Below are 25961 nucleotides of genomic sequence, written 5' to 3' on the forward strand. Positions count from 1 at the left end.
GAAACAGCAGATGCCAACGGAATCCAAGAATAAAGTCCTTTATTGTCTTCCGAGCTGTGGTGATAGGGCTGGGGACTCTAGGGCGACTTAGGTGGAACTTTCCTGGAATTCGTTGTAGAGGAAGATGGCGCCTTTGGCTGAGGGGCAGAGCTCGTCCCACATTTCAGTCTCCTGCAACCTCCTCACACTCTGTGGGAAGACAGTGAGACCCAAACATTCCGACCTCGGGTTTCTTGCAGGAGCTGTGCCCACAGTTCTGGCCCTCTCCCTTGGGCTGAGGGCATCCCCAATGAGGTCTTGTGCCTCTGGAGGGAAGCTCTGAGAGATTTGGGAGGCCCCTCTGACCCAGGCCCAGGAGACAGACATGCATCACCAGGCCTCTGCAAGCCCTAACCCAGCTCCTTGTCCAAATGAGACACACTTTGCCACCTCAAACCTGTGTCTCCACAAAGATGATTCCTGTGGATTCGTGGGCCTCAGGTCCCCCACTCGTGTAGTGCTTCCTCACCTGCTCAGAAGTCAGGCTGCACCTGGACAAGGATGTGAGAGTGGCCTGGTGAGTGCTTAGACCCTGTAAGGTCCCTGTGGAGTCCCAGCTGCCTCAGCCATGCCGCTCAACCACCCACCTACTCCAGGACCGAGGACCCCGTCTCCCAGAGCTCACTCACTGGACGTAGAACTCAGCACTGGCACGGCCGGCACTGGTCTCATTGCAGGCAATGCCCAACAGCAGCGGCTGGCTCAGGGTGAGCAGCGGCAGGTTCACCTGGGGCCAGGCGTACCACCTGTCAGTGCCCACTGCCCACATCCCTGCCCCTCTCAATGAAGAACAGCATGTTACCCTTGTACCGCATTTTACAATGTGTAGTTCAAGTGCCCAGAATCACAGAATGTCAGATCTTGGGCATGTTCATTTCACATGGGAAAACCACAACGGGAGAGATGGAACAGTTAGCCCAGGGTCACCCTAGGGAAGTCAATTTAGTAACTGGGGGCTTCCCTGGTGACGCAGAGGTTAAGAATCAGCCTGCCAATGCAGGGGACACGGGTTCGATCCCTGGTCCGGGAAGATCCCACATGCTGCGGAGCAACTAAGCCCGTGCACCACAACTATTGAGCCTGCGCTCTAGAGCCCACGAGCCACAACTACTGAGCCCACATGCCACAACTACTGAAGCCCATGCGCCTAGAGCCTGTGCTCCGCAACAAGAGAAGCCATGGCAATGAGAAGCCCGCGCATTGCAACGTAGAGTAGCCCCCGCTTGCCTCAACTAGAGAAAGCCTGTGCACAGCAACGAAGACCCAACGCAGCCAAAAATAAATAAATAAAAATTTAAAAAGTAATTGGGACTCCCATTTACTCCTCTTTTCAACAAACCTGGCGGAAGTAGGCAAGACATTTATTATTGTCCCCATTGTAAAGAGGAACACAGAGACAAGGCACACAGAGATGAGGGTTAGAATTCCACTCCAAGTGTGCCTAGCTGCAAAGCCAAGCTCTTTGCTCAATGCCAGATGCCTGGGAATTCCCTGGCGGTCCAGTGATTAGGACTCCACACTCTTACTGCCAAGGGCCTGGTTTCAGTCCCTGGTCAAGCAACTAAGACCCCACAAGCCACATGAGGCAGCCAAAAAAAAAGCCAGATGCCTACAGACACTCCTGCCATCCCAGACCTGTGAAATTCTGGATTGTTCTATCCCCTCCCTCCTTGCCCACCACTCTGTCCCACCTGCCTCTCACTCACCTCATCACAGATCTCCTGAAGGACACTGGAGAAGAGCTCATGCACCACCAGCTCCCCAGGGAGGTTGATGTGCAGGGGTCTGCCACTTGGGCACAGGGCCTGTAAGAGGTCAGGCTCAGCCCCTGCTCCCCTCTTCTCGCCCTGCTTTTCCCCACATTCACTGGCCCTGAGGGCCTGGTTGGGCACAGAGTGAGAGCCTTGGTGATCCCCTGACCCAGGCCCTGTTTTTCCAGATGGAAAACCACAGGTCCAGCTAGGTCCTCCATCCCTACCCCCACCCCCAATTCCCTAACTTCCCATGGGTCTGGGGCAGGATTCAGCAGGGAGGCTGAGAGGCTGCCCTGAGCGGAGACTTTCGGATAAGCACCAGGCCAACTCCCCCTTTAAGGGATGAGGAAAACAAAGCCGAGCTCTCTGGGTCTTTGTGCCTTTGCGCCCAGCCTGGCATCTCACCTGAGGCTCAGGGTGCCCACCGGGCACGTCCACTAGCCCAGGTGCCTCAGCCACCTGCCCAGAGCGGCGCAGGAAGACAAGGAAGTCGTCAGCAGTGGCCAGTGCAGCGCCCACCCCTAAGGGGTCTGCCAGGTAGGCTTGCTTGTCACCCCAGTCGGTGGCCCCCTGCTGTCGCAGCCAGGCAGCTGAGCTGGCCCAGTTGGTGCCCAGGAAGTCTCGATAGGAAGTAAGGCCCAGGCACAGGTGCAGCTGTGGCCCCGGCGAGCCAGTGGGCACCAGGGTGGCAGAGTGCAGGCGGAACTTGGGGGCGTCAAAGAGCCAGGGCTGGGCCTGAAGCCGGCTCTCCCAGACTGCAGTGATGGCCTTCTCCCCTCCTGGCAGTGGGCGACGATCGTAGGCAGGGCTCAGCTCAGCCCGTACCTGCTCCTCAGGCAGCCCCCCCGGGGGGCATTGCAGCAGCAGGGACACCTCAGGGTCCATGATCTGGATAGGGCAGTTCTGGGGGAGGGCAGAGCCAGGCCTGTCACCCCGGGGGACCCACAGCCACCCTTGGACCCGACAGCTGGCCCCCTCTGCCACAAACCTCCTGAGGGTACTTCCAGCCCTTCTGCACCCCCCTGACCCCTCCCTGGGCTGTAAAACGTCTTATCATCCCAGCAAGAGCTCCGAGGCTCCTGCTACCAGACATCCCTGAGACTCCCGGGCATCCCTACGACTCAGAGGTCCTGGGTCCTGTCACCCGCTAATGCCTCTGTCTCCCCAAACCAAAAGTCTTGCCTCCAACCCCTGACGCGGCTGTAACCCTTCCCAGGGTCCGGAAGCTCAAGGCTGCAGCCGGCAATCACCTGCCTACTCTCCTCGCAGGCTCCGCCTCTTTCCCCCGGAGCGGAAGTACCCGCCCCCTTCTTCCTCGGCTTCTCATTGGCCGGTCCTGGCGCTCAGGGCCCGTCGGGGTCAGCTGACGGGCCCGTCCGGTTCAGCTGCCCGGCCCCCGGAGTCGGTGAGCCTTCCTGTCTGTCCCGGCTCTGTCTCTCTGGCCGGCCCAGACATTTCTGCCCCGTTAGCCTGGTTGCCGGCCCCGCCTCCCCAGGCCCGCTTTGCGGGGCAGACCAGGAGCCTGGGTCGCAGGGAGGGGCTCGACTTCCCTGGGCCCTGTGGCTGACAGAGTGTCACCATGGGCAAGTCTTGCTGGGCCTCAGTTTCCCTATCTGCACCAGGGAGTTAGGGGTGGGAAGTGAATTTAGAAATCTGAATATCTCCCTCCCAGCTCTCACATCCTGAGGCTTTGTGACTTTCTGGGCATCGTGGGGACATGGGAAGGTCCTTAACAGTCTCCACATTTCACTGCTCCCCACAGGTCTTGGCCATGAACGCCTCTAGAGGAAGGAGGCAGGAAGCAGTAGGGCCCAAGGGTAGAAGGGCTCACAGACCCCGGGAACAGGTGCGCCCCCCCCACCCTCACCCCTGCTCCCAATGTGGGAGGGCAGGGGAGGGGGTCCTGCTCCCTGGGAAATGCTGGTGGGGTGGGAGTGGGGGCAGATGGATTGTGCTGTTCTCGGGGAGCACAGGGACTCCTCTCCCTCTGGTCTCCTACAGCAGATCACTGAGTTCAGGGTGAGCAGCAGGGCAGGGTCACCACGGGGACTAACGGCCGCCTCTGGGCTCTTTCAGGACCGGGATGTACAACTGTCCAAGGCTCTGTCCTATGCCCTGCGCCACGGGGCCCTGAAGCTGGGGCTTCCCATGGGGCCCGGTAAGTGAGCATCTTAGAGGCTGGGCCCAGGAGTGGTTGGAGCCCAGGGAGCAGTGTGAGCCCGTCTGTGACTGCCTTCCCTCATGGCTCCCACCGCAGTCCTATGAGAACAGCACAGAAGGCACATCCCTTCGGATGACCGAGGCCCAGATCCCAGTATAATGTCCAGGGCAGACTGGGAGAGGAGCCTCTATCTGGGCCAGGCCTGGTGATGCCTCCAGCCCAGTGGTCCAATAAACACTTATCCCAAGACTGGGCACTGCGGGGGTGTTGGGGCAACTGATGTTTATTGAGTGTCCCCTCTGGGCTGGGTACTGTGCTCAAAAGGGTCACTTGATCTTTGTGACCCTCCATGAGGCAGATCCTATTCCCATATAAGTTGAGAAACTGAGGCTCAGAAAGGGGAGACTTTCTTTTTTTTTTTTAATTACTTAATTAATTTTTAAATTTTTGGCTGCCTTGGGTCTTCGTTGATGCGCGCGGGCTTCTCTAGTTGCGGCGAGTGGGGGCTATTCTTTGTTGCGGTGCGCGGGCTTCTCATTGCGGTGGCTTCTCTTGTTGTGGAGCACGGGCTCTAGGCGTGCAGGCTCAGTAGTTGTGGCTCGTGGACTCTAGAGCGCAGGCTCAGTAGTTGTGGCACACGGGCTTAGTTGCTCTGCGGCATGTGGGATCTTCCCGGATCAGGGCTCGAACCCGGGTCCCCTGCATTGGCAGGCGGATTCTTAACCACTGTGCCACCAGGGAAGTCCCAGGGGAGACTTTCTAAAGGTCGCACAGGCTCTGTTCTTGTTGCTTGTGGCTTCCCCTGTTAACTGTGGCCCAGGCCAGGGCAAGTTCAGCTCCTGACCACTCTGCCTGCCCACAGATGGTTTTGTGCCCCTGGACACCCTCCTGCAGCTGCCCCAGTTCTGCAGCTTCTCAGTTGAAGATGTGCAGCGTGTGGTGGACACCAATGGGAAGCAGCGGTTCGCCCTGCAGCCAGGGGAGCCCGGCGCCGGCCCTCTCATCCGGGCCAATCAGGGTCACTCCCTGAAGGTGGGAGCTAAGGGGACAAGTGGGAGAGCCATGTGAGACCCGTCTGTGAGGGGGTCTCACTGCTGCCCATTCCCCATCCATCCCAGGTACCTGAGTTGGAGCTGATTCCCCTGGAAACCCCACAGGCCCTGCCCCTGGTGCTCGTCCATGGCACATTCTGGCAGCACTGGCCATCCATCCTGCTCAAGGGCCTATCCTGCCGGGGGAGGACGCACATCCACCTGGCCGCGGGACTGCTTGGGGACCCTGGTGTCATCAGTGGTCAGTGCCCCCCCAAGCTACTCCCACCCATTCTGTGCTCCCAGGTCCTCCTCCAAGGGTCATAGCCTCTTGTCCAGGGGCAGCCCAAGCCCTGCATGCAGGAGCAACTCCCCACCTGCACCGCAGTGAGCTCAGGACCGCAGCCCACCCAGGTTTGATAACCACAATCCAGACGCCCCAGACCCCAGCTCCAATTGTCTACTCAGGCATGCGGCCAAATTGCGAAGTGGCTGTGTTCATCAACGGGCCCCTGGCCCTGGCAGGTGAGTCTGGACACAGCAGGTATTGCCCCAGGCCTTCAGAGAGGGCATGAGTCACATCTCTGGCTCTGTCTGCAGATGGAATCCCCTTCTTCCGCTCTGCTAATGGGGTGATCCTGACTCCAGGGAACGCTGATGGCGTCCTGCCTCCCAAGTATTTCAAGGAGGCCCTGCAGCTACGCCCCACCCGTAAGAACTACCACCCCACCACTATTCTTTGTGCCTGAAGCCTGTGCCCTCTGCCCTCACCTCTTTCCCAGCTCCCAACCCCAGACTGACTTCGTTCTCCCTTCTCTAACCAACTCTTTTCTCTCTCAGGAAAGCCCCTCTCCTTGGCTGGTAATGAAGAAACAGAGTGTCAGAGTGACCCCAAGCACAGCTCCAGAGGAAGAAGGATGACCCAACAATAAAATATTTTTTTTTAATGTAAAAAGATAACAAAAGAGAAACTCCAATTTGAACCTATGAGTCATCATCCTGTAGCTGTAGCCAGTCTTCCTCATGTGCTCAGGGACTACAGCTAGGTCAGAGGTGTTGGTCTTGGTCACTCAAACAGGGAAGGGCGGGTGCTGTACAAACTAGAGACCCCTCTCCCTAAGCTGGGGGATGGCAGAGTCTGGCCCAGCCAGGTCCCTGGTCTACACAAGGCCAGTGACAGTGGGTGAATGTGCCCAGCTCGGTCAGTGCACGTCTGGAGAGGATGTGGGCAGTGAATCCCAAAGGGTGTGGGCTTTGGAGCGGTCATGGAAGGTGGTGAGTGGGGCGGGGGCAGTAAGACAGGCTTCAGAAGGCCTCGTGGCCTCCTGTGAGCTGCAGGAAGAGGTCCTCGTCCAGCTCCTCCCCACGGGCCCGCTCCCGCGTTGACAGGAAGATGTAGCCCCCAATGTACTCATGCACGATGCGGCAGCTGGCAGATACGCAGCTGAAAGCCACGTTGATGTGCTCGTCAAACTCAATGGCTACCTGTGGGGTGGGCAGTCAGAGGGCTGGTCGGGGGTGGGGTGAGGGAGCAGCCCTGCCCTGGTTGGGTCTGGCCCAGCCCGTGTCCCTCCCCCACCCTCACTCCGGGCCCACCTGCCGGATGTCCCAGTTGACATTCCACTGGCGCATGTTGCTGAAGCGCCAGGTCTTGACCACGTCGCCCACGGCCAAGTCGATGCGGATCAGTCGGTTGTTGGCGATGCCCAGAATCTCGTCTTTTCTGCTGCCCTTGAACCTGGTGCCCAAGGGGAGAGTGTGAGCCGGGGCCCCACCCTTCGTGGCCCCGGACCCCTCCCAGACAGCCAGGTGCGGAGCTCAGCAGCTAGCTGGCAAGTAAATCTCTTAGGTTCTCTGGGTCTCAAGTTGCTCATCTGGAAAATGGGGGTTAATTACTATAATCACAATGATAGCGTTTAGCAGCATCAGTCCATGCTTTTCGACAGCAACTTTTTTTTGGTAGCAGCATCATCCATTTGCTCCTATCTTTGCAGGCTTGGAAAATGGGCAGTCACAGGGGGCACTTCCTGTCACAGCAGCCACCCAACCCTGTCCTACAGATCAGCTGCCAAGGCCCAGAGAGGAAGTGGTCTATGGCAGAGCTGGGACGGGTGCGGGATCTCCTGCTCTCCCCACCTGATCCCTCTCTTGTGTTTGCAGGCTGGAAGGGGGTGCACGCAGGCTGCCCTCGGTAAGGGCTCCCCGCAGAGGACAGGAAGGAAGGCTTCAGATGGCTTCACCATCTTCAGAGATGGTGCTTAGCAGAATGGACTGGGGTGGTACTCATACCTGACCATGACGTAGGAGATGCCGAAGTCAGGCAGGGACTGCCAGGCCTGAATGAAGCGCAGCTGGGCCTCAGACAGCGAGAGTTGGGCCACATTCTGGTGGGCTTCCAGGATCCGTGGAGTGAGCTGTGGGACAACGCTGGTGAGGGGCTGCCAAGGTCCCTGAGACCCCCTGCCTGTCCCCATCAGGAAGACAGGATGCTGAGCCTGGGGCAGGGCCAGTGCCCAGTGTGGGTCCACCCGAGTGCACCCTCTCACCGTTCAGCACATGTGAGCTGAGCCGGGCCCTGAGGTGGACATGGGCAGCTGGACCGTGACACCCCCACAGAGGGTGGGGAGCAGCACGCTCAGTCTCAGGGACCCAGGTGGGAAAAGGAGCGAGTGAGCGTGTGCATTTCCACAGGAAGGCTCTGTGGACATCCAGGGGCAAGGGTGGCCAGGTAAACCCTCTGGCTGTTCCCACCACCTACTCCCTCTGGCACCTGCTTGGCCTTGAACTTTCGCTGGAAGCGGGGGGCAACAAGCCCGTAGGGGTTGAGGCCCTCGGCGGAGGCATCAGGGCCCTGGGGGTGGTTGCCTGAGCCCCCGCCGCCTGTCCGCTGCAGGCTGAGGAAAGCCAGGATGGCCTGCACCTCGCTGGAGTAGCTGCTGTCCGCCATGGTGCGGCCCTTGGAGGCCAGTCGGCAGCCGGCCATCCAGCGGGCGTACTGCTGCTCCTGGGGTGGGACGGGGGGAGAGGGAGGTGAGGGGCTGGCGAGGCTCTAGCTCAGCCCCTGCCCTTGGCCTGGCTCAGCCGTGGCCCCTGCCCAGCCCTCACTCACATCCTGGCACCGCAGGTAGATCTCACTCATGCCCTCAGGGGAGGGCACCAGGAGTTTAATGCAAAACTTCTGGCCTGAGACGTTGACATCAGGGACCACTTCACAGCCTGGAGGAAGAAGGGGTGGGCTAGGCTGGGAGAAGGAGCCCTGTTGAGAGGGCCCTGGGTGAAGGCCAGTCCTGCACAGTGGCCACAGGTCAGAGGGCATCTTCCCCGCCCCCAGGAGGAGACAAGTGAGAGCATTCACCTGGCCAGCACACAGCCCTTGTCCCTCTCCTGGCCAATCCGCCCTCACTCACCCTTGAGGTTGAGCTGCTGAATGGGGTCCCCGGGGGCCTCGTCCTGGCTCTTGTAGTAGGACAGCGTGGTCTCCTTGAACACTACCCAGTGCTGGCGGTACCCCTTCAGGGTCAGCTTCCGGGGTCTGAGGGTGAGGTGGGAGGTTCGTGACAGGCCTCCTCCCTCCCTCCTGTCCTCTCTCCACACTGGGCCCCTCCAGCAGGGCTGCCAATTCTGGGCCCAGACTCACCGGAAGATCCGGAGATGGTCCTTGAGTTCTGGGATGGTGGTGAGGCTGTCCTGGGGAGGAGAGGAGTCAGCGGGGTGCTGGTCCCTGCACTTGACCCTGACCCCAACCCCTGACTGGGGCCCCTCCTCACCAGCACGTCCGTGCGCGCCGACCCCTCCAGCTTCACCTCCAGGTTGCTCAGGGCTGCATCCAGGTCATCCAGCCCCGGGTCTGTGCCAGGCGGTTCGTCTGCCTCCCCACTTTGGGACAGCTTGTTGATGTGGTACTGGGAGGAGCACGTGACCAGGGAGGACTGAGCGGGCAGCCCCTTGGCCCAACAGTGCCCTCAGCTGGGCTTCCCCGGAGGTGGGCCCCCGCCGGAACACCCTCCCTGCCCTGGGCCTGGCGCGCACCTAGCCACCCGGGGTCCCCAGGCCTGCCCGGCACCTGTAGGGCTGCAAACACCATCATCTCCTCCTCAGTGCAGTCAATCTCCTCCAGCAGCAGGTCCCACCGAGCCTGCTCGTACAGCTGCGTCAGCCTCACCGGGTCTGTCTGGAGTGGTGGGAGGGGAGGCTGGGTTGGTCGGTGCTAACTGCCCTGACCACCCCCTGCAGCCAGCTCCTGCGAGCCTCAGGCCTCAGCCCTGCCCTCTGTGCTGTGCAAGCTCATTTGGTGGCTCCGCAACCCCAATCCCAGACTGCCAGCCCCATCTGCCCAGGAAAGCGGCAGCCCCTCCCCTCTAACCTCTTTGTGAAGATATGGAGCATTTGTCTACTGTGTGCCCTGCGTGCTGCTGAATGGACAATGGGGACCGAGTAAACCCGTCGGTAAATAAGTGAAGTGATTCAAGAGTACAATCAAAGCGAGAAAGAAAGTAGCTTCCAAAGGGCATCTCACTTGTGTGCTCAGGCAGGAAGCCCACAAGTTTGATGGCGATGAGAGAAAATGGAACTGGGGTGCGGCTGCACTGAGACCTGAGGATGGACAAGCCACTGAAGGGAAGAGTGGTAGGAAGAACATTCCAGAGAGAAGGAACTCAAAGGGGGATCCTAGTTACCCACAGAAGACCAAGCCCACGCTCCCTCTGAAACCCGCCAAAATTGATAGCAAAGGCATAAAAAGGATAAACCCAAAAGGACAAAGAAGAGAGAGGGGAGACAACTACAGCTGGTGAGAGATACCAACAAAATTTTGGAAGATGAACAAGCAAAAACATGGACAGGAACTGAGTTGCAGGGAAGGAGAGCTGGGATCTCACACACTTTTCCCTCTCTTGTTCTATGGCAAACGCACTAATGAATTTTGTGACCACGTAGAAGGGTGAGATAGGGAGGGTGGGAGGGAGATGCAAGAGGGAGGGCATATGGGGATATATGTATACATATAGCTGATTCACTTTGTTATACAGCAGAAACTAACACACCATTGTAAAGCAATTATACTCCAATAAAGATGTTAAAAAAAAAAAAAGATCAGAAAGCAAACAGCAAAAAAACTAAGATCTGAACAAAGGCATCCAGTTCACATGGCGGACAGGCTCAGGTCTGGGATCCTCTGGGAGGCGAGGGTGGGCTGAAATGAGGACCACAGAAAGTCTATAAAGAGAGCACTTCCCTCCCCGCTCCCTGCAGCCAAGTGACAGCCAGCTGGCACCAGGTAGAAACCAGAGATTTACTCTCGAGATGCTGAGCCAGAGGTACCCCTGCATTTGGTACATCTGGGTGTGGGGGGCATTGTGCTGAAAACAGCTGAATTAAGGGAAAGTTGGCATTTTGAAAGGTGAGACATCCCCAGCCCTTCCCCACTTGTCACCAAAGACATTGGCAATGAGCCTTCTATTCCCCAGTCAGGAGATCAGAGCATTCACTGCTGAGAAGCCAAAGAGAAACCCCCCACAGAAAGTGGCATTCCTGCCCCATCTTCCCCAGGAGGCCTAAAATGCCAAGCCCTATTCATTCACTTAGGGTTTCCAACTGGCTTCTTAGAGCCTTACTTCTAAATATGAAAAGACAGGCAGGGATTACCCACATTTTAGGAAAGCTGCTGGAATGAACAACAGAGACCCATGAACTATAGTCAGGGGAAAAAAAGAGCTTGGAGGAAATAAAGACAATGTAGGGAGCAGAAAAAACTTCAAACAACACCAGTCAGAATCCTTACAGAGACAAAATACCGCACTCATAAAACAAGAACAGGACACTATTTTTAAAAGGAACGTGGGGCTGCCCTGGTGGCACAGTGGTTAAGAATCGCCTGCCAATGCAGGTGACACAGGTTCAAGCCCTGGTCCTGGAAGATAGCAACTCAGCCCGTGTGCCACAACTACCAAGCCTACGCTCTAGAGTCCGTGAGCCACAACTACTGATGCACACATGCCTAGAGCCTGTGCTCCGCAACAAGAGAAGCCTCCGCAATGGGAAGCCCACGCACCACAACGAAGAGTAGCCCTTGCTCGCCTCAACTTTAGAAAGCCCACACACAGCAACAAAGACCCAATGCAGGGCTTCCCTGGTGGCGCAGTGGTTAAAAATCTGCCTGCCAATGCAGGGGACACTGGTTTGAGCCCTGCCAGGAAGATCCCACATGCTGCAGAGCAACTAAGCCCGTGCTCCACAACTACTGAGAGTGTGCACCTAGAGCCCGTGCTCTGCAACAAGAGAAGCCACCGCAATGAGAAACCCGTGCACCACACGAAGAGTAGCCCCCACTCCCCGCAACTAGAGAAAGCCCACGCGAAGTGACAAAGACTCAACGCAGCCAAAAATAAATAAATAAGTTTTTTATAAAACTAAAATATAAATAAATAAAAGGAATGTGATTATAAAGTTATAGTAATTAAGACAGCATGGCATTCACAAAGAGAGACAAATTGATCAATGTAATCAAAGAGAGTCAGAGAGAGACCCACACATATATGTTCACCTGACTTAAGACAAAGGTGATCTTGCCATCACTGGGGAAAGGATGCTCTTTTCAGTAAATGGACCTGGGTCAATTGGATACCCATATGGTACATTTTTTTTTAATTTAAAAATTAATAAAGTTTTTGTATCCCTACCTCACACTACATACAAATATCAATTCCATTTGGGTCAAAGATCTAAATATCAAAGTTAAAACAATAAAGTCTTTGGAGAAAAATAGGCCTACATCTGTGTGATCTTAGAATAAAAGATTTCTTAAACAGGATGCAAAAAATATTAATCATAAAAGAAAAAATACGACTCACATTATATTAAAATTAGGAGCTTCTGCTTAGCAAAATAAACCACTAAGAGAATGAAAAGGCAAAGCACAGAGTGGGAAAATATATTCACAATATATTTATCTGTCAAAGTACTCAGGTACAGAATATATAAAGAACTCCTACAAAGCAATATGAAAAAGACAAGCAACTCAATATAAAAACTGGCAAAAATTTTGGAAAGAAACTTCACAAAAGAGGATATCCAAATGGCTAATAGCCATACGAAAAAGTTGTCAACTTGATTAGTCATCAGGGAAATGTAAATTAAAGCCACATAAAAAGCACATCAGGGCTTCCCTGGTGGCGCAGTGTTTAAGAATCCACCTGCCAATGCAGGGGACACGGGTTCGAGCCCTGGTCCGGGAAGATCTCACATGCCGTGGAGCAACTAAGCCCGTGTGCCACAACTACTGAGCCTGCACTCTAGAGCCCGTGAGCCACAACTACTGAGCCCAAATGCCACAACTACTGAAGCCTGCATGCTCTAGAGCCCGCAAGCCACAATTACTAAGCCTGTGTGCCACAACTACTGAAGCTCGGGCACCTAGCGCAAGTGCACCGCAACGAAGAGTAGCCCCAGCTCGCTGCAACTAGAGAAAGCCTGCACACAGCAACGAAGACCCAATGCAGCCAAAATAAAAACAAATAAATTTTTTTTAAAAAGCACATCATTGGTTGCCTGGGGTTGGGTGTGGGATGAGGAATGACTGCAAATGGGCACTAGGGAACTTTCTGGGGTGACGGAAATGTTCTAAAACTGGATTGTGGTTGCACAGCTATATAACTTTACTAAAAATAAACTGCTCACAGTGGGCAATTTTTATGGTATGTAAGTTATATCTCAGTAAAGCTGCTTGAAGAAACAAACAAAATACCATGTGAGATACTATTATACACCTACCAGAATGGCTAAAATGGAAAAGGTAGGAAATACCTGCTGGTGAAGTTGTGGAACAACTGAAACTCATACACTGCAGGTGGGGGCGTATGAGTGTGTAGTTATCTACTACAGCTAAACCAATGCCTGCCCCACAACCCAGCAGTTCCACCTCTGGATATATACCTTATAGAAACGTGTACATATGTTCACCAAAAACATATGCTGGAATGTTCACAGTATCTCTATTCATAATAGCCCAAACTGAAAATTGCATAATGTTCATCAACAATAGAATGGAAAATTAGTTGTGGTACATTGACAGCATGGAATATTACACACCAGTGAGCAATATGCTACCACTATATGAACATGGATGACTTATACAAGCATAATGCTGGGTGAAAAAAGCCAGACACAAAAGAGTACAGATCGCATGATTTCATTTATGTAAATTTCAAATACAGGCAAAACTAATCTATGGTGTTAGCAGTAACATTAGTGGTTCCCCCTGTGGGAAATACTGCTTGGCTTCTGAAGGCTGGTAAAGTTCTGTTGGTTTACATTTGTGAATATTTCTAAATGTATGTTACACTAAAAAACAAAACAAAACAAAACAAAAAGCACTTCAGAAAGGAACAGTCAGAAAATAAGAGCTCTTAGAATTTAAAAAGACAGTTGCAGAAATTAAAAATTCAATAGCTCATTTGGAAGATAAGTCAAGGAACTTTCCAGAAAGTAGAACAAAAAGACAACAAGCCTTAAAAAAAGAAAGAAAATATAAATGTCTAATTTTTTTCTTTTAAAAATTAATCTAGGAGGTCTAACATCTACTAAGTTCCAGGAAAAAAAAAAAGCAGAAAAATAGAGAGAAGTAAATTATTAAAGAGATTGTATAGAACATTCTTCTAGAACTGGACGACCCTGATTTGAAAGGGCTCAGCAAGGTGTGCAGGACAATCAATGAAGAAAGATTCATACGAGGACATACTACTGAGAGATTTTTAAACACCAAGTGATAAGGAGAAGATTCTTTGGTGTTTTTGCTTTTGTTTTTGTTTGGTCACGTTGCATGGCTTGCTGGATCTCAGTTCCCCTATCAGGGATTGAACCCAGGCCAGGGCAGTGAAAGTGCTGAATCCTAACCACTAGACCACCAGGCAACTCCCAAGAAGATTCTTAAAAGCTTCTGGGGCCTCCCCTCCCCTTTCAAGAAAAATTAAAAGGGTCACACGTGGAAGGATTGAAAATAAAAAATGGCATTGGACTCCCCAACAGCAACACTGGAAACTAGAGGACAATGGGAAGGTGGCTTCAAAATTTGGCAGGAAAATGTTTCAATCCTAGAATTCTGTACCTAGCCAAACTATCATGCAAGTGAGGGTAGAACAGAGACCTTCTCAAACACGCAGGATTTCAAACCACTTAGGGGAAGCTATTACTATTTTACCGTTTTAGGGGAAGCTATTGAAATATATGCTCCATCAAGATGAGGGAGTCAGTCAAGAAAAAGGAACACAAGAGATCCAGGAATCAAGAAATCCAATATAGGAATTCCCAGGAAATAGTGAAGGGAAGTTCAAGGACAACAGTTAAGCAGTGGGTCTAGACTGCTACCATTCCACAGTTCTGACCAGGAAATAACACTGACTGATATCCTAAGGTGATCGATCATTTTGAAAGGGGCATCGTCCTTAGGTTGCAATGTTGGAGGGGCTTGGTTATAGAACATCCCACCTCATCACTCTGAAGATGCCCCATGGCAAGCCACAGACTCACAGAGAGTGTACAGATAGCCTTTTGGGGTCTCTCTTCTAATTGTACACAGACAGACAATTAATAGAAAAGAAATAAACCAAGAAAGGAAGTATAGTTACTCTGTGGCTTAGCTAAGAACGTTATGTATATGTGTTACTATTTACAGCCACACTCATGTTGTTTTAACCAAAAGCTACAACACAGGTCAACTGCAAAGATGCAAAGAGATGCGTGTGTTGTGGGGGAAGGAGGGAGGATATAAGACAGATAAATCTTCACCTTTCATACAAAGTGAATAGATTATGCGTGAAATGAAAAAGTCAAGGGAATAGACATACATAAGCTTGTCATATAGATGTAAACACTAGAATAAAAAGCTACAGAGTCAAAACCTATAGTCTCTAGGGATCAGAAATCTGGGATAAAGAGAGGTGGGGTAAGGAGCTGTTTTTTTTTTTTTTTTTAATTGTTGTTATTACTATTAGGACTATTCAACTCTTTAAGCCACCATATGTTACTTTGATTAAAAATAAAATTTAAGCTTTTTTTTTTTCTTTTGGCCGCACAGCTTGTGGGATCTTAGTTCTCCAACCAGGGATTGATCCTGGGCTCTCAGCAGTGAGAGCACAGAGCCCTAACCACTGGACCTCCAGGGAATTCCCTAAAATTTAATTAAAACAAAGAAAATGACAAAGACCAAACGGGTTTTAGATACTGGACAACAGACCACACAGAACAGGGATCCCTGAGAGAAGGGAAACAAGTGAATGGTGAGGTTGCCCCAGCTTGCTGCCTGGAGCAAGCGTGCCTGCTGTAGCCAAGAGGAGGACCCCAAACGGAGCCCAGCATATTCCCTGAGGAGAGCAGGTGCAGTTGAGAATCTGGGGAGTCCAAGGCAGCTAGAATTCACAGGACAGAGTGTTGCAGAGGAGAGAGCTGCACAGAGAGAAAACTCTGGATGGAAATCAGCAGAGGGCTCCTCTTTAGTCATTAGCTGGGTACCGATCAGCACATGTGTGTAAGGAAATAACTCAAGGCTAGAAAGAAACAGTAAAAGGAGCAGGTGGAACACTTACCAGAGCTCACATGAGGGTGGGAATAGTTCATATTCCCAACACAGATTAGAGAAGCCTCATCATATATATAACATCAGAATACTCAGAACACGTGAATTCCCTGGTGGTCCAGTAGTGACCACTGCCAAGGGCCGAGGTTCAATCCCTGGTCAGGCAACTAAGATCACACAAGCCGTGTGGCAAAAAAAAAAAAAAAATACTCAGAAGGCTCTTGCCACAGTAATGGGGTAAATTAGCCCTAGATTAAAAGATGCTTTTTTCTGATCTAATTAATTATTATTTAATTATTATAAATTATAATGATTAGTTCATGTTCAAAGCAAACCTTAGAAGGAGCAAACTGTTTCCAACTGTCTTAACTTCAAAACAAGGTTTAAAGATATTTAAAGCACTACCAAAAAAAAAAAAAAAAATCCAGGACCCAAGAACATAAGATTTGTAGTGTCTGGCATCAAAAAAAAATTTTCCAAAAAACAAAAAAATTTCCAGGCATGAGAACAGGCAGAAAAATACAATTCATAATTAGGAGATAAATAGTTAATAAAAGTAAATCCAGAAATGACACAGATAATAGAATTAGTAGACAGAAACACTAAAAAAAATTATTTTAAATATATCCTGTATGTTCAAGAAGGTAGAGAAAAGCATGAGCATGTTAAGGAGAGATGGAAAATATTAAAAAAGGTCAAAATTGAACTTCTAGCCAGGGTATTAATGACATATTAGACACGGTAGAAGAAAAGATTAGTAAACTTGAGGATAGAGCAGTAGAACTATCCAAAATGAAACAAGGAAAAATAAGACTGGGGGAAAAAAAACACTGAACAGAGCATCAGTGAGCTGTGGGATGATTTTAAGCAGCCTAATAGTCATGTGACCAGAATCCCATAAAAGAGGGGGGAGCAGAAAATACACCTGAAAAAATAAAGGCCAAAATTTTTCCAAAGTTGATGAAAACTATAAACTCAGATTGAGGGGCTCAATGGACCCCAAGCACGAGAAACCTGAAGCGAACCAAGGCACGTGATCATCAGATTGTTTAAAACCGGTGATAAACAGAAAATCATAAAAGCAGTCAGAAAAAAACGTGTGTTCATACAGATAAACAAAGAGAGACAAGCCACAAGACTGTGAGGCAGAATTTTTAAGGAAAAAAAAAAAAGTCAGCCAAGAACTCTACAACAAGTAATATCTTTCAAAATCAAAGGCAAGGGCTTCCCTGGTGGCGCAGTGGTTGGGAGTCCGTCTGCCGATGCAGGGGACACGGGTTCGTGCCCAGGTCTGGGAGGATCCCACATGCCGCGGAGCGGCTGGGCCCGTGAGCCGTGGCCGCTGAGCCTGCGCGTCCGGAACCTGTGCCCCGCAACGAGAGAGGCCACAACAGTGAGAGGCCCGCATACCGCAAAAAAAAAAAAAAAAAAAAAAAATCAAAGGCAAAAGAATGACTTATGCAGACATACAAAAGCTGAAAGAATTCATCACCAGTAGACCAGCTTGACAAGAAATGATAAAGGAAGTCCTTCAGGCAGACAGATAATGGTACCAGCTGGAAATCCAGATCTATACACAGGAAGGTGAAGACCCGGCAGGGAATGGTGAGTGTGTAGGCAGAGAGAAAAGACTGCTTTCCATATTTTAAAAATGCATTTGCAGGACGATTGGCTGATGGAACTTTTCTGTGTCTTGACTGTATCATGTCAAGGTCCTGGTTGTGATACTCGTTGGGGGAAACTGGGTAACGAGTCTCCAGGTATCTGGGATCTCATGTATTAGTTCTTACAACTGTCTGTGAATCTACAGTTATCTCAAAACTAAAAGTGTAATAAAAAAATAATGGACTGTACTCGCTTTGGCAGCACATATACTAAAATTGGAACGATACAGAGAAGATTAGCATGGCCCCTGCGCAAGGATGACACGCAAATTCGTGAAGCGTTCCATATTTTTATATGGAATCTAAAAAAAAAAAAAAAAAGTCATGAAGAACCTAGGGGCAAGATGGCAATAAAGATGCAGACCTACTAGAAAATGGACTTGAAGATACGGGGAAGGGGAAGGGGAAGCTGGGACAAAGTGAGAGAGTGGCATGGACATATATACACTACCAAACGTAAAATAGATAGCTGGTGGGAAGCAGCCGCATAGCACAGGGAGATCAGCTCCGTGCTTTGTGACCACCTAGAGGGGTGGGATAGGGAGGGTGGGAGGGAGGGAGATGCAAGAGGGAAGAGATATGGGGACATATTTATATGCATAACTGATTCAGTTTGTTATACAGCAGAAACTAACACACAATTGTAAAGCAATTATACTCTAATAAAGATGTTAAAAAAATAATGGACTGGTTACAGTAAAAATAATCATGATGATGACTCAACAATTCTACTCCTAGGTAGTGATATACACCCAAGAGAAATGAAAATATATGTCCACTCAAAAACTTGTACATGAATATTCATGGCAGGATTGTTCATAACAACCAACCAGTGGGGGTAAAACAAATGTCTATTAACTGATGAATGGATAAATAAAGTGTGGCATATATGTACAATGAAATATAATTTTACAATAGAAAGGAATGAAACACTGAGACAGGCTACAACGTGGATGAACCTTGAAAGCATTACGCTCAGTGAAAGAAGCCAGCCACAAAAGGCCACATGTTGCATGATTTCATATACATGAAATGTCCAGAACAGGCAAATCTATAGAGTCAGAAATTGGTAGATGCCTGGGGCTAGGAGGGGTGGGGGATAAGTGAGGAGTGACTGATAATGGGCGTGAGATTTCTTTTGGGGATGATGAAAATGTTAAACGGGCAAATTATACGGTAATGACTTATTTCTCAATACAGTCATCATCATAATAATAACAGCAACAGGGGATTCCCTGGCGGTCCAGTGGTTAGGACTCCGTGCTTTCACTGCCAAGGGCACGGGTTCGATCCCTGGTCAGGGAGCTAAGGTCTTGCAAGCTGTGCGGCGCGGCAAAATAAATAAATAAATAAGAATAACAGCAACAAGGATGACAATGTATCGTGGGCTTTGACGTATGTAGAAGGGGAGTGTGTGATAACAAGAGCGCAGAGGCTGGGAGGGGAAGACGGGATCCCGCTGTAAGGTTCTTACACTGTAGTGAAGCGGTGTTTCACTGGATGGTAATCATAACCCCTAAAGCAACTGCTAAAAAGAGAAAAAAAAGCAGCATAGATAATACACTCTTATAAAGGAGGTAAATGGAATCATGAAAACTACTCAATCCAAAAGAAGGCAGGGATGGGAATTCCCTGGAGGTCCAGTGGTTTAGGACTCGGTGTTTTCACTACCAGGGACCCAGGTGTGATCCCTGGTGGGGGATCCTGCAAGCTGCGCAGCACAGCCAAAAAAAAAATTAATTAAAAAATTTAAAAAATAAAAAGAAGGCAGGGAATATTGTACAACACAGGGAGCATAGCCAACAATCTATGACAACTATAAATGGAGTATAACCTTTAAAAATTGTGAATCACGATATGGTATACCTGTAACTTAGATCATATTGTTCATCAACTATACTTCAATAAAAACCAACAAACAAAAGAAGGCAGGGAAGGCGGGAAAAGGGCACAACAGCCTGGAGGAGAGGAAGGAGCACGGGGATGTGGACGGAGAGGAAAGGGGGGCCGGGCAGGTGGGAGGGAGTGGGCAACGCCAGGGCCAGATCAGCACGGTCCTGGGCCGCAGGCACCCACAGGAGCCTTTTAAGCAGGATTGACAGGACCTAATGCACCTGTAAACGTTCATTCCAGATACTGCGTGGTGGTTGGGGAGGCCAAAGGAGGAGAGAGGCCCATTAGGAGGGGCTGCAGCAACTCACACGAGAGAGCCTGACGCTGCACAGACGAAGGGATGGAGAGGAACGGGTGGTTTGGGATGTTTAGTTCAAGGAAGGATCAACAGGACACAAGGAGGGATGAGATGAGAGGGAAAGGGAAAGACCCAGAATAGTGTAAGTGTGGGGATTTTGCCATGAGTCCATGGTGGGAGGATGTGCTGGGCAGACTTGGAATCAAGAGTTCTGTTTCAGGACTTCCCTGGTGGCGCAGTGGTTAACAATCCACCTGCCAATGCAGGGGACACGGCTTCGATCCCCGGTCCAGGAAGATCCCACATGCGGCCGAGCAACTAAGTCCGTGCGCCACAACTACTGAGCCTGTGCTCTAGAGCCCGTCAAGCCACAACTACTGAGCCCAAGTGCCACAGCTACTGAGCCCACGTGCCACAACTACTGAGCCCATGCACTGCAACTACTGAGCCTGTGTGCTGCAACTACTGAAGCCTGCGCACCTAGAACCTGTGCTTTGAGAAGCCTCCGCAATGAGAAGCCTGAACACCGCAACGAAGAGTAGCCCCGCTCGCCCCAACTAGAGAAAAGCCTGCGGGCAAAAGCGAAGACCCAATGCAGCAAATAAATAAATAAACAAATGAATAAATAAATAATTTTAAAAGGTTACTATGTCCAAAACAAGTAGGCTTATCCTAGTGGAAGGCTACTTTCAAAAAAAAAAGAGTTCTGTTTCAGGCAGAAGCTGAGATGCCTGTTAGGTGCCAGAGCAGAGACAGCCATTTGGACATGAGAGTCTAGAGCTCAGGGGAGAGAGGTCTGGGCTGGAGGTGGTAAATCTATAAAGAGCACAGAGATGACCCTTAAATCCAGGAGGCTGGATCTTCCTGGGAGAAAGGGTAGAGAGAAGGAGGCTGGGGAATGGAGCCCTGGAGCCTGCAACTCCCAGAGGCTGTGGAGACAGGAGGAAGGGCTGAGGAACCTGGGCAGGGCAGCTGCAGACCCTTGTGCGCGTGGGGATCCCAAGTGGCCAAGTAAGAAGTGGATGGCGAACTTCCCTGGCCATCCAGTGGTTAAGACTTCCACTGCAGCGGGTGCAGGTTTGATCTTGTATGCCGCGTGACGCAGCCAAAAAAAAAAAGAAGTGGACGGGAAGTGAGCAGGGGACAGATAGCATGGAAGGCATGGTCACCTCAGCAGGACAGGGACTCCAGGATAGAAGACTCTGGGATAGAGTTGGCTGAGGAGAGAGAGGGAGTCGAGGGGCACCCACAGGAAAGGCTTGCGGGGAGCAAAGACGCTGGACCCCAGGGTTCTAGAGACAATGGCGCTTAGCAGTTTTGCAGTGAAGGCGGTTCAGAGAAGTGGGGCCACAGGTAGAGGGAGCACCTGGAGGTTTTCCGGTTGGATTCATGGAGGCTGTTGGTTGCCGGTGGGGATGGCAGGCAGGGAGGGAGAGAGGCACACAGGTGCCTGCCCGCAAAGCCTCGTCTTTCACCTGCCCCTAGTCCCTGCAGGTCCCAGTGCCACCGCCTCCAGGAAGCCTTCCCTGAGTGCAGGTGTGGGTGCCTCCCACCTGAGCAGCCTTTCCAGGGGCACCTACAACCGTCTACACTGAGTTGTGGTCATTATCTCCCTGATGGTCCTTGAGAAACAGGTCTTGCCATCAACCGGGGCCCAGCACCATGTCGATGGAGTTAATAAACGGGTGTGGATGGACAAATGGACAGATGGACAGACCCCTACAAGTGTCTAATGTTCCTAGAGCCCAGACCTCCGATGCAAGGTCCCCGTGTCCCACTGATCCAGACACCCCTTCTCCCTGACCCAGCCCACCTTGGGATCCAGGTCGAAGAAGCTGTAGTACTTGAAGCGCAGCCAGAGCATGTCCCCCGCCTTGATACCCTGCTGCATGAGGCACCGCGACGAGTCCAGCCACCTGGGCCGCAGCGCAGGCAGAGGCTGGGTCAGGGCTGAGCCGGGGGCAGTGGGGTGGGCTGGGGGGCTGGGCAGGGGCTGGGGCAAGCACACACGTGCAGGAAAGGCCTGGGGACAGGCGTGGGTTTGGGACGAGCAGGACACAGGGGAGGGTGTGGGCTCTGGGCGCAGGGGCTCAGGCACAAGCGCAGGTGAAGACCCGGCAGGCGAGGCACCTGCTGTGGAGCTGGGTCTTGTCCAAGAGGGAGCTGGGCCGAGGCAGGCGCTGGAGCAGCAGGGGGTCTGGCGGTGCCAGCGGCCGGCTCAGCATGTGGTAGCAGGCCTCGGTCTGGGCACTGTCTGAGAAGTGGGCTGGCATCCCCCGGAACGACACAGGTGCCACGCCTGGAGTGCGGGTCACGGTCAACCAGGCCCGGCCCCGACCCCAGGCCTCTGGAGCCTGCCCCTGTGGCCGCCCCTGGGCTGCCCCGCCTGCACTCACCCCCGGCCAGGACGACCTTGGTCAAGTCATACACCTCCTCCTCCGGCTCCTTTTCCTTCTTCTTCTTCTCCTTCTTCTCAGGAGCCCGGAGCAGAGACATCTCCTCAGGGTGCCGGATACCTGAGAGGAGCAGAGGTCTCAGCGGGGGCTGGGGTTCTGCCCTGTGACCTCCCACCCCACCCATGGGCAGTTCGGGGCAGGGCACAGCCCCACGAGCCGGATGGGGAACAGCTCAGCAAGGTCGAGGTGACAACAGCTGGGCCTGGAAAGGGAGGGAACGTGCCCCCTGGCAGGACCCTCGCAGGGGGCAGAGTGGGGACCAGCCGGGGACTCACTGAGGAGCCGGCAGATGGCAGCCACAGCCTGGAAGAGGGGCTGGGAGAAGCTGGCTCGGAGGCGCAGGGCACGGCGATTGGGCAGTCGCAGGATGACAGGTCGGTGCTGGGGCCCAAAGAAGAGGCGGGCGTCCGCCAGGATCCCGTATTTGTCCAGGGTCCAGTGGGTCTGCAGCAGCCATTGTCTTTTCTGTTCCCACCAAATGGCATGGTCTGACCAGTCCTGCTTCCGCTCTGTGAGGCCACAGGCAAGGGGGGCCACGTCAGCCTTGGAGGGCCCTGCCCCCAGTGCTGAGCACAAGCCTGGAATTCAGAGGTGGTGACTGCCCCTCCCCTGCCCAGGCCAGGGGCAGGGCCAGGCGGGGTTGGCTTGGGGGCTAGGACTGAGGTCATGGCAGAACGGCTCTTTGCTGGCTAACCCTGCTTGTCCCCGGGGCTCAGTTGCTACTGAGGGGAGTCACTTCCCAGGGGAGCCCCCAACCCAGAATCTTCGTGCTCCCATCTCACACACTCCGGTGCATTGGGCTCCCCCGTACAGCACCTCCTGTGTCCTCCCACAGTTCCTGGCTTCATGGCTTCTCTCTGGCATTCCCGGGAGCCAGAGGCAACTGCAGGGCCTGGGGTTGTGCCGGGCACGCAGCAGCAGGCACTCCATGAATATCTAGTGGTTACTAGCTCTGTGACCTTGGCCAAGACCTGAACCTCTCTGGTCTTCAGTTTTCTGGTTCCTGAGATGCGAGCAGCAATGGACACTGCGCAGTGCCTGCCGCCACGTGGTGACTGCATGGTGTCTGTGACACAGGCGTGCGGCCGCATCGACACGGCGCATGGGCCTTCGGATAGAAATGCGAGCACTTCGAGGTCATGCGGCTGGTGAAGGAGGACACGTGCTCTCCTCTGCATCTTCCCTTCAGGAGCCTGAACTGGTGCCAGGTGAGCACAGTGGAAGAGCAGAGCCCACTAGCGTCAAAGCCCTTCCTGGGGAGTGGTCCCGTCCTCTGTGCCACCCTCCTCCCTCTTCCTCCTGCCCTGTCGCCCTCTGTGCCTTCACTCTGTTCTTGGTTTTGTGGCACCCACTCCCCGTCTCCTCCTGACCCTTTGCTCTTGTTCTGTCCCGTTGGCCCCCTCTCCTGGCCTGCCCCCGTGCTTGCCCGTTGGTTCAGTCCGAGGACCCTCTTCTCCCTCCTTAGCCTCGGCCTCTTCCCGGGGTCTCACCTAGTCTAGGCCTTCATCTTCCTGCTGTGAGCCCCAGGCCAGAAACCCACAAGCCACTGGCTAAGGGGCACGTCCACTGGCTTCGATCATTCCAGACACCTTTTTTCACCAGCCCGTGTGCCCGGCTCTGGGACTATAAATGCGGTGACTCCTAGTCGCAGCCCTCAAGGCCCCACTTCACCGCACTCTGCCTGACACTGGACAGAGGTGCCCCCTCCCCTCAGCAGCTCCCTGGGGGCTGGGTGACAACGGCTCTCCTGCCAGGCCCGAGCTTCCTCCCTTTCACTTTAGCCACCACATTTTACCAATGCCAGCCCTCCCCCAAACTCACCTCCTGTCCGTCTTCACCCGACCCAAGGGGCCTGCCTTAGCCTGGCAGCCTCCCACTGGAAACCTTTCGGCACAGCTGCCCTCCACCTCCGGGATGGAGTCCAAAACGCCTTATGGCATTCACCCCAGCCTCGTTTCTTGTCATACTCCAGGAGTCCTCCCCAGCCTAGAGGCTCCAATTCAGCACTGCACGTCCCCACGCCCCAGCGTGTCGCCTTGCTCCTCCCTGCTGTGGCCCCCTCTCAGGATTCATACTGTCCCGGGCTAGGCGCAGCCCCTGTGTCGGCAGCTAAAGGGTGGGTCCCACCTGCCCGGCTGCGCTCCAGATCAGGGGCTGGCCCAGCCAGCATGGCCATCAGTCGACCTCGGATGTGCTAAGGAGTGAGTGGGGGCTGGGGACAGGAGCTGGAGGGACTTGACCCCGGGGGCCCCCGCAGCGGGTGGAGGAGTGGGTCCGGCTGGCCCCTTGTTCAGGCCTCACGCTTTGCTGTGGGCCAAGCCCCGGGGCCAACCGGCTCTTCTCCCGGAGCACCCGGTCTTCACCCTCTCCGCCCTGTTCGGCCAAGCCTGCCTGAGTCTCTGTCTGACACCCGGTCTCCCGAGGGACCCTCTACTCTCCACTTCTGCTTTCACAACCTCCTTGGGCCCTGCCTTCTCGAGGCTTCCCTCACCGCCTCAGCCCTGTGGCCGGGCTGCCCTGCGGCCCTGGGCTGTCCACAAGCCACTGACCTCCCTCCCGGGCCGCCCACTCACCCCCACCCCCGGGGGACCCAGGACCCAGGCTGGCACTATCGCGGGCCTGCCTTCCGGCTCTGGCTATCAGAGCGGGCCCGCCGCCCTCCCAGGAAGGGGCAGCCCGCACCCCCAGCAGGGAAAGGCGATGAGAAGCCCCCGCGTCAGTGGCCCTGCTCCCCTCCAGGGCTGATACCAGAGGCGGCTGTGCTGTAACTTCCCGTGGGGGCAGGGCCTTCTCACCCAGGCTGGGCCTGTCACCAGCCTGCTGAGGGCTTCCTTCCGCCCGGGGAGAGGGTGTGGGAGCCCCTCCCCACGTCAGCAGGAGCCCCCTCTGGGCTCCTCTCGACCCCCAGAATGGGATCTCTGCCTCAGCGCAGGCAAGGCCTCTCCTGCCCCAGAAGTGGGTGAACGGAGGACCATGGCCAGGTCTGCTCCTCAGGGTCTTAGTGGAACCCGTTGGAGCGGGAGGAAGGGAGGAAAGACAGTGGGAGGGAGGGGAAGTTAAGTTGGGGAAATGTCTTTTTTGGAACCAAATGATTAAGCTGGTGCCTGAGTCACTGTGACTCCATTATCGAGGGCCACGTAGCAGGGCTGGCCCGGAAGTGCCAGGGGACCCCGTGGGCAATGGGGGCGGTGGGCACTCACTGATCTCCTCCACAATCTTCAGGAGCACCCCACCGATGTGTGACTCCCCTGTGACCCGGAGGGTGACCGACTCGGCCTCGGGGTCCTCCTCTCCTACAAACACCCGCAGCTCCCAGGACGAGTCGATGTAGTCCCCGGTGGCTGTCTTCATCCCCGCCATGGCTGCGGCAACTCTGGGGAGAGGGTGGGAAGGAGGCAGGGTGGGCAGCTGGGCCCTGGTAGGCTGCCTGTGGTGCCCGGGACAGGCGGGGGCCCAGAGGGCAAGCCCGTAAGGCAGAATGCCACGGCAGCAGCAAGACGCTGGGAGCTGAGCTGTTGCAGGCGAACCTCAGACCCTCCCTCCGTCACAAATGATTGGGCTGAAGGGACCTTCAGAGTCTGTGTTGCCCAGCCCTCTCCCTTCTTGCAGACGGGAAGACGAGGCCCGGTAAGAATAAGAAGGGCCTCACTCGACATCACCCAGCTCGATGCCAGAGCTAAGCACAACCTCCGTCAGCTTGCTCAGCCCACGGCCCAGCCCAAGCCCACACTGGCAGCTGCCCACCCTAGAAATGGTTGTGAGCCCAGGTCAGAAAATAGTTCCAGTCAGGCCCAAAGGTCAGCTCCATCATCCCAAACCAGCCAAAGCCTCTCTAGGGCAGTGGAAAGTCCAGGCTGCCACATGGAGAGAGGCATGCTGGGCAGAGGGGCTGCCGGAGGGCGAGGAAGAGAAGGGTCCTTGGGTCTTCAGCCACCGGCCGGCTTACCTTCCCTGCAAGGGGCTGGGGCTGGAGGTGGGGGTTGGAGCGTCAGCCACTCCTGGCTGCAGCCCGCACACCTGCAGACCACTGTGTGCTTCCTTCTCCTCTCTCTCCGTGGAGCTTCCTTCGGAGGCCAGCCCTCGCGCCTTATCAGAGCA

At 53.6% G+C, this 25961-nt stretch overlaps 3 protein-coding genes and 1 non-coding gene across 7 annotated transcripts; 2 read left to right on the forward strand and 2 right to left on the reverse strand.

The window, feature by feature from the left end:
• Window positions 1-22: 22 nt before the first annotated feature.
• NUDT22 (nudix hydrolase 22) lies at window positions 23-3062 on the reverse strand. 2 transcript variants are annotated; one of them, XM_022591654.3, is made up of 6 exons: window positions 2976-3062; window positions 2199-2696; window positions 1746-1844; window positions 669-766; window positions 437-530; window positions 23-189 (listed from the first exon to the last, which is right to left on the reverse strand). In XM_022591654.3, the coding sequence occupies exons 2-6, from the start codon at window positions 2676-2678 to the stop codon at window positions 88-90; spliced, it is 873 nt and encodes a 290-aa protein (XP_022447362.1). In that variant the 5' UTR covers window positions 2679-2696; window positions 2976-3062; the 3' UTR covers window positions 23-87. The 2 variants fall into 2 exon arrangements, with proteins under 2 accessions (XP_022447362.1, XP_022447363.1); XM_022591655.3 differs by having other exon boundaries at window positions 430-530.
• A 65-nt stretch (window positions 3063-3127) lies between these two features.
• Window positions 3128-7770, forward strand: TRPT1 (tRNA phosphotransferase 1). Of its 3 annotated transcripts, XM_022591659.2 has the most exons (8): window positions 3128-3198; window positions 3556-3639; window positions 3870-3951; window positions 4817-4986; window positions 5073-5247; window positions 5454-5510; window positions 5586-5696; window positions 5826-7770. In XM_022591659.2, exons 2-8 carry the CDS (start codon window positions 3565-3567, stop codon window positions 5915-5917), a joined length of 762 nt encoding a protein of 253 aa, XP_022447367.2. In that variant the 5' UTR covers window positions 3128-3198; window positions 3556-3564; the 3' UTR covers window positions 5918-7770. The 3 variants fall into 3 exon arrangements, with proteins under 3 accessions (XP_022447367.2, XP_022447366.2, XP_022447369.3); XM_022591658.3 differs by lacking the exon at window positions 3128-3198 and having other exon boundaries at window positions 3205-3639; XM_022591661.3 differs by lacking the exons at window positions 3128-3198; window positions 4817-4986; window positions 5073-5247 and having other exon boundaries at window positions 3205-3639; window positions 5292-5510.
• On the reverse strand, window positions 5904-25931 carry FERMT3 (FERM domain containing kindlin 3). Its single transcript, XM_022591656.2, has 15 exons — window positions 25810-25931; window positions 25064-25236; window positions 22139-22372; window positions 21804-21923; window positions 21538-21706; window positions 21221-21323; window positions 9049-9156; window positions 8753-8887; window positions 8623-8672; window positions 8393-8517; window positions 8095-8201; window positions 7756-7989; window positions 7275-7399; window positions 6582-6723; window positions 5904-6470 (listed from the first exon to the last, which is right to left on the reverse strand). The coding sequence occupies exons 2-15, from the start codon at window positions 25221-25223 to the stop codon at window positions 6291-6293; spliced, it is 1992 nt and encodes a 663-aa protein (XP_022447364.1). The 5' UTR covers window positions 25224-25236; window positions 25810-25931; the 3' UTR covers window positions 5904-6290.
• On the forward strand, window positions 17403-17509 carry LOC115804144 (U6 spliceosomal RNA). Its single transcript, XR_004024997.1, has one exon. It is a non-coding gene; the product is annotated as a U6 spliceosomal RNA (small nuclear RNA).
• Window positions 25932-25961: the final 30 nt, after the last annotated feature.

This window comes from Delphinapterus leucas, chromosome 7 (genome assembly GCF_059928025.1).
Source record: "Delphinapterus leucas isolate spDelLeu-1000000601 "Yukka" chromosome 7, BTC_Dleu_Yukka2, whole genome shotgun sequence".
Lineage (NCBI taxonomy): Eukaryota > Metazoa > Chordata > Mammalia > Artiodactyla > Monodontidae > Delphinapterus > Delphinapterus leucas.

Bases quoted from the DNA above. Each gene is read 5' to 3' on its own strand.
- TRPT1 (XM_022591658.3), top strand. From the start codon at position 3,511: ATGGGAAGGTCCTTAACAGTCTCCACATTTCACTGCTCCCCACAGGTC. The intron at 3,640-3,869 runs GTGCGCCCCCCC...GGGCTCTTTCAG, and splicing joins CTCACAGACCCCGGGAACAG to GACCGGGATGTACAACTGTC. The intron at 5,697-5,825 runs GTAAGAACTACC...TTTCTCTCTCAG, and splicing joins CCTGCAGCTACGCCCCACCC to GAAAGCCCCTCTCCTTGGCT.
- NUDT22 (XM_022591654.3), bottom strand. From the start codon at position 2,678: ATGGACCCTGAGGTGTCCCTGCTGCTGCAATGCCCCCCGGGGGGGCTG. The intron at 1,845-2,198 runs GTGAGATGCCAG...GACCTCTTACAG, and splicing joins GTGGGCACCCTGAGCCTCAG to GCCCTGTGCCCAAGTGGCAG. The intron at 531-668 runs GTGAGTGAGCTC...ATCCTTGTCCAG, and splicing joins AGTGCTGAGTTCTACGTCCA to GTGCAGCCTGACTTCTGAGC.
- FERMT3 (XM_022591656.2), bottom strand. From the start codon at position 25,223: ATGGCGGGGATGAAGACAGCCACCGGGGACTACATCGACTCGTCCTGG. The intron at 8,518-8,622 runs GTGAGTCTGGGC...CCTCACCCTCAG, and splicing joins GACCATCTCCGGATCTTCCG to ACCCCGGAAGCTGACCCTGA. The intron at 7,400-7,755 runs GTGCCAGAGGGA...GTTGTCCCACAG, and splicing joins GAAAGTTCAAGGCCAAGCAG to CTCACTCCACGGATCCTGGA.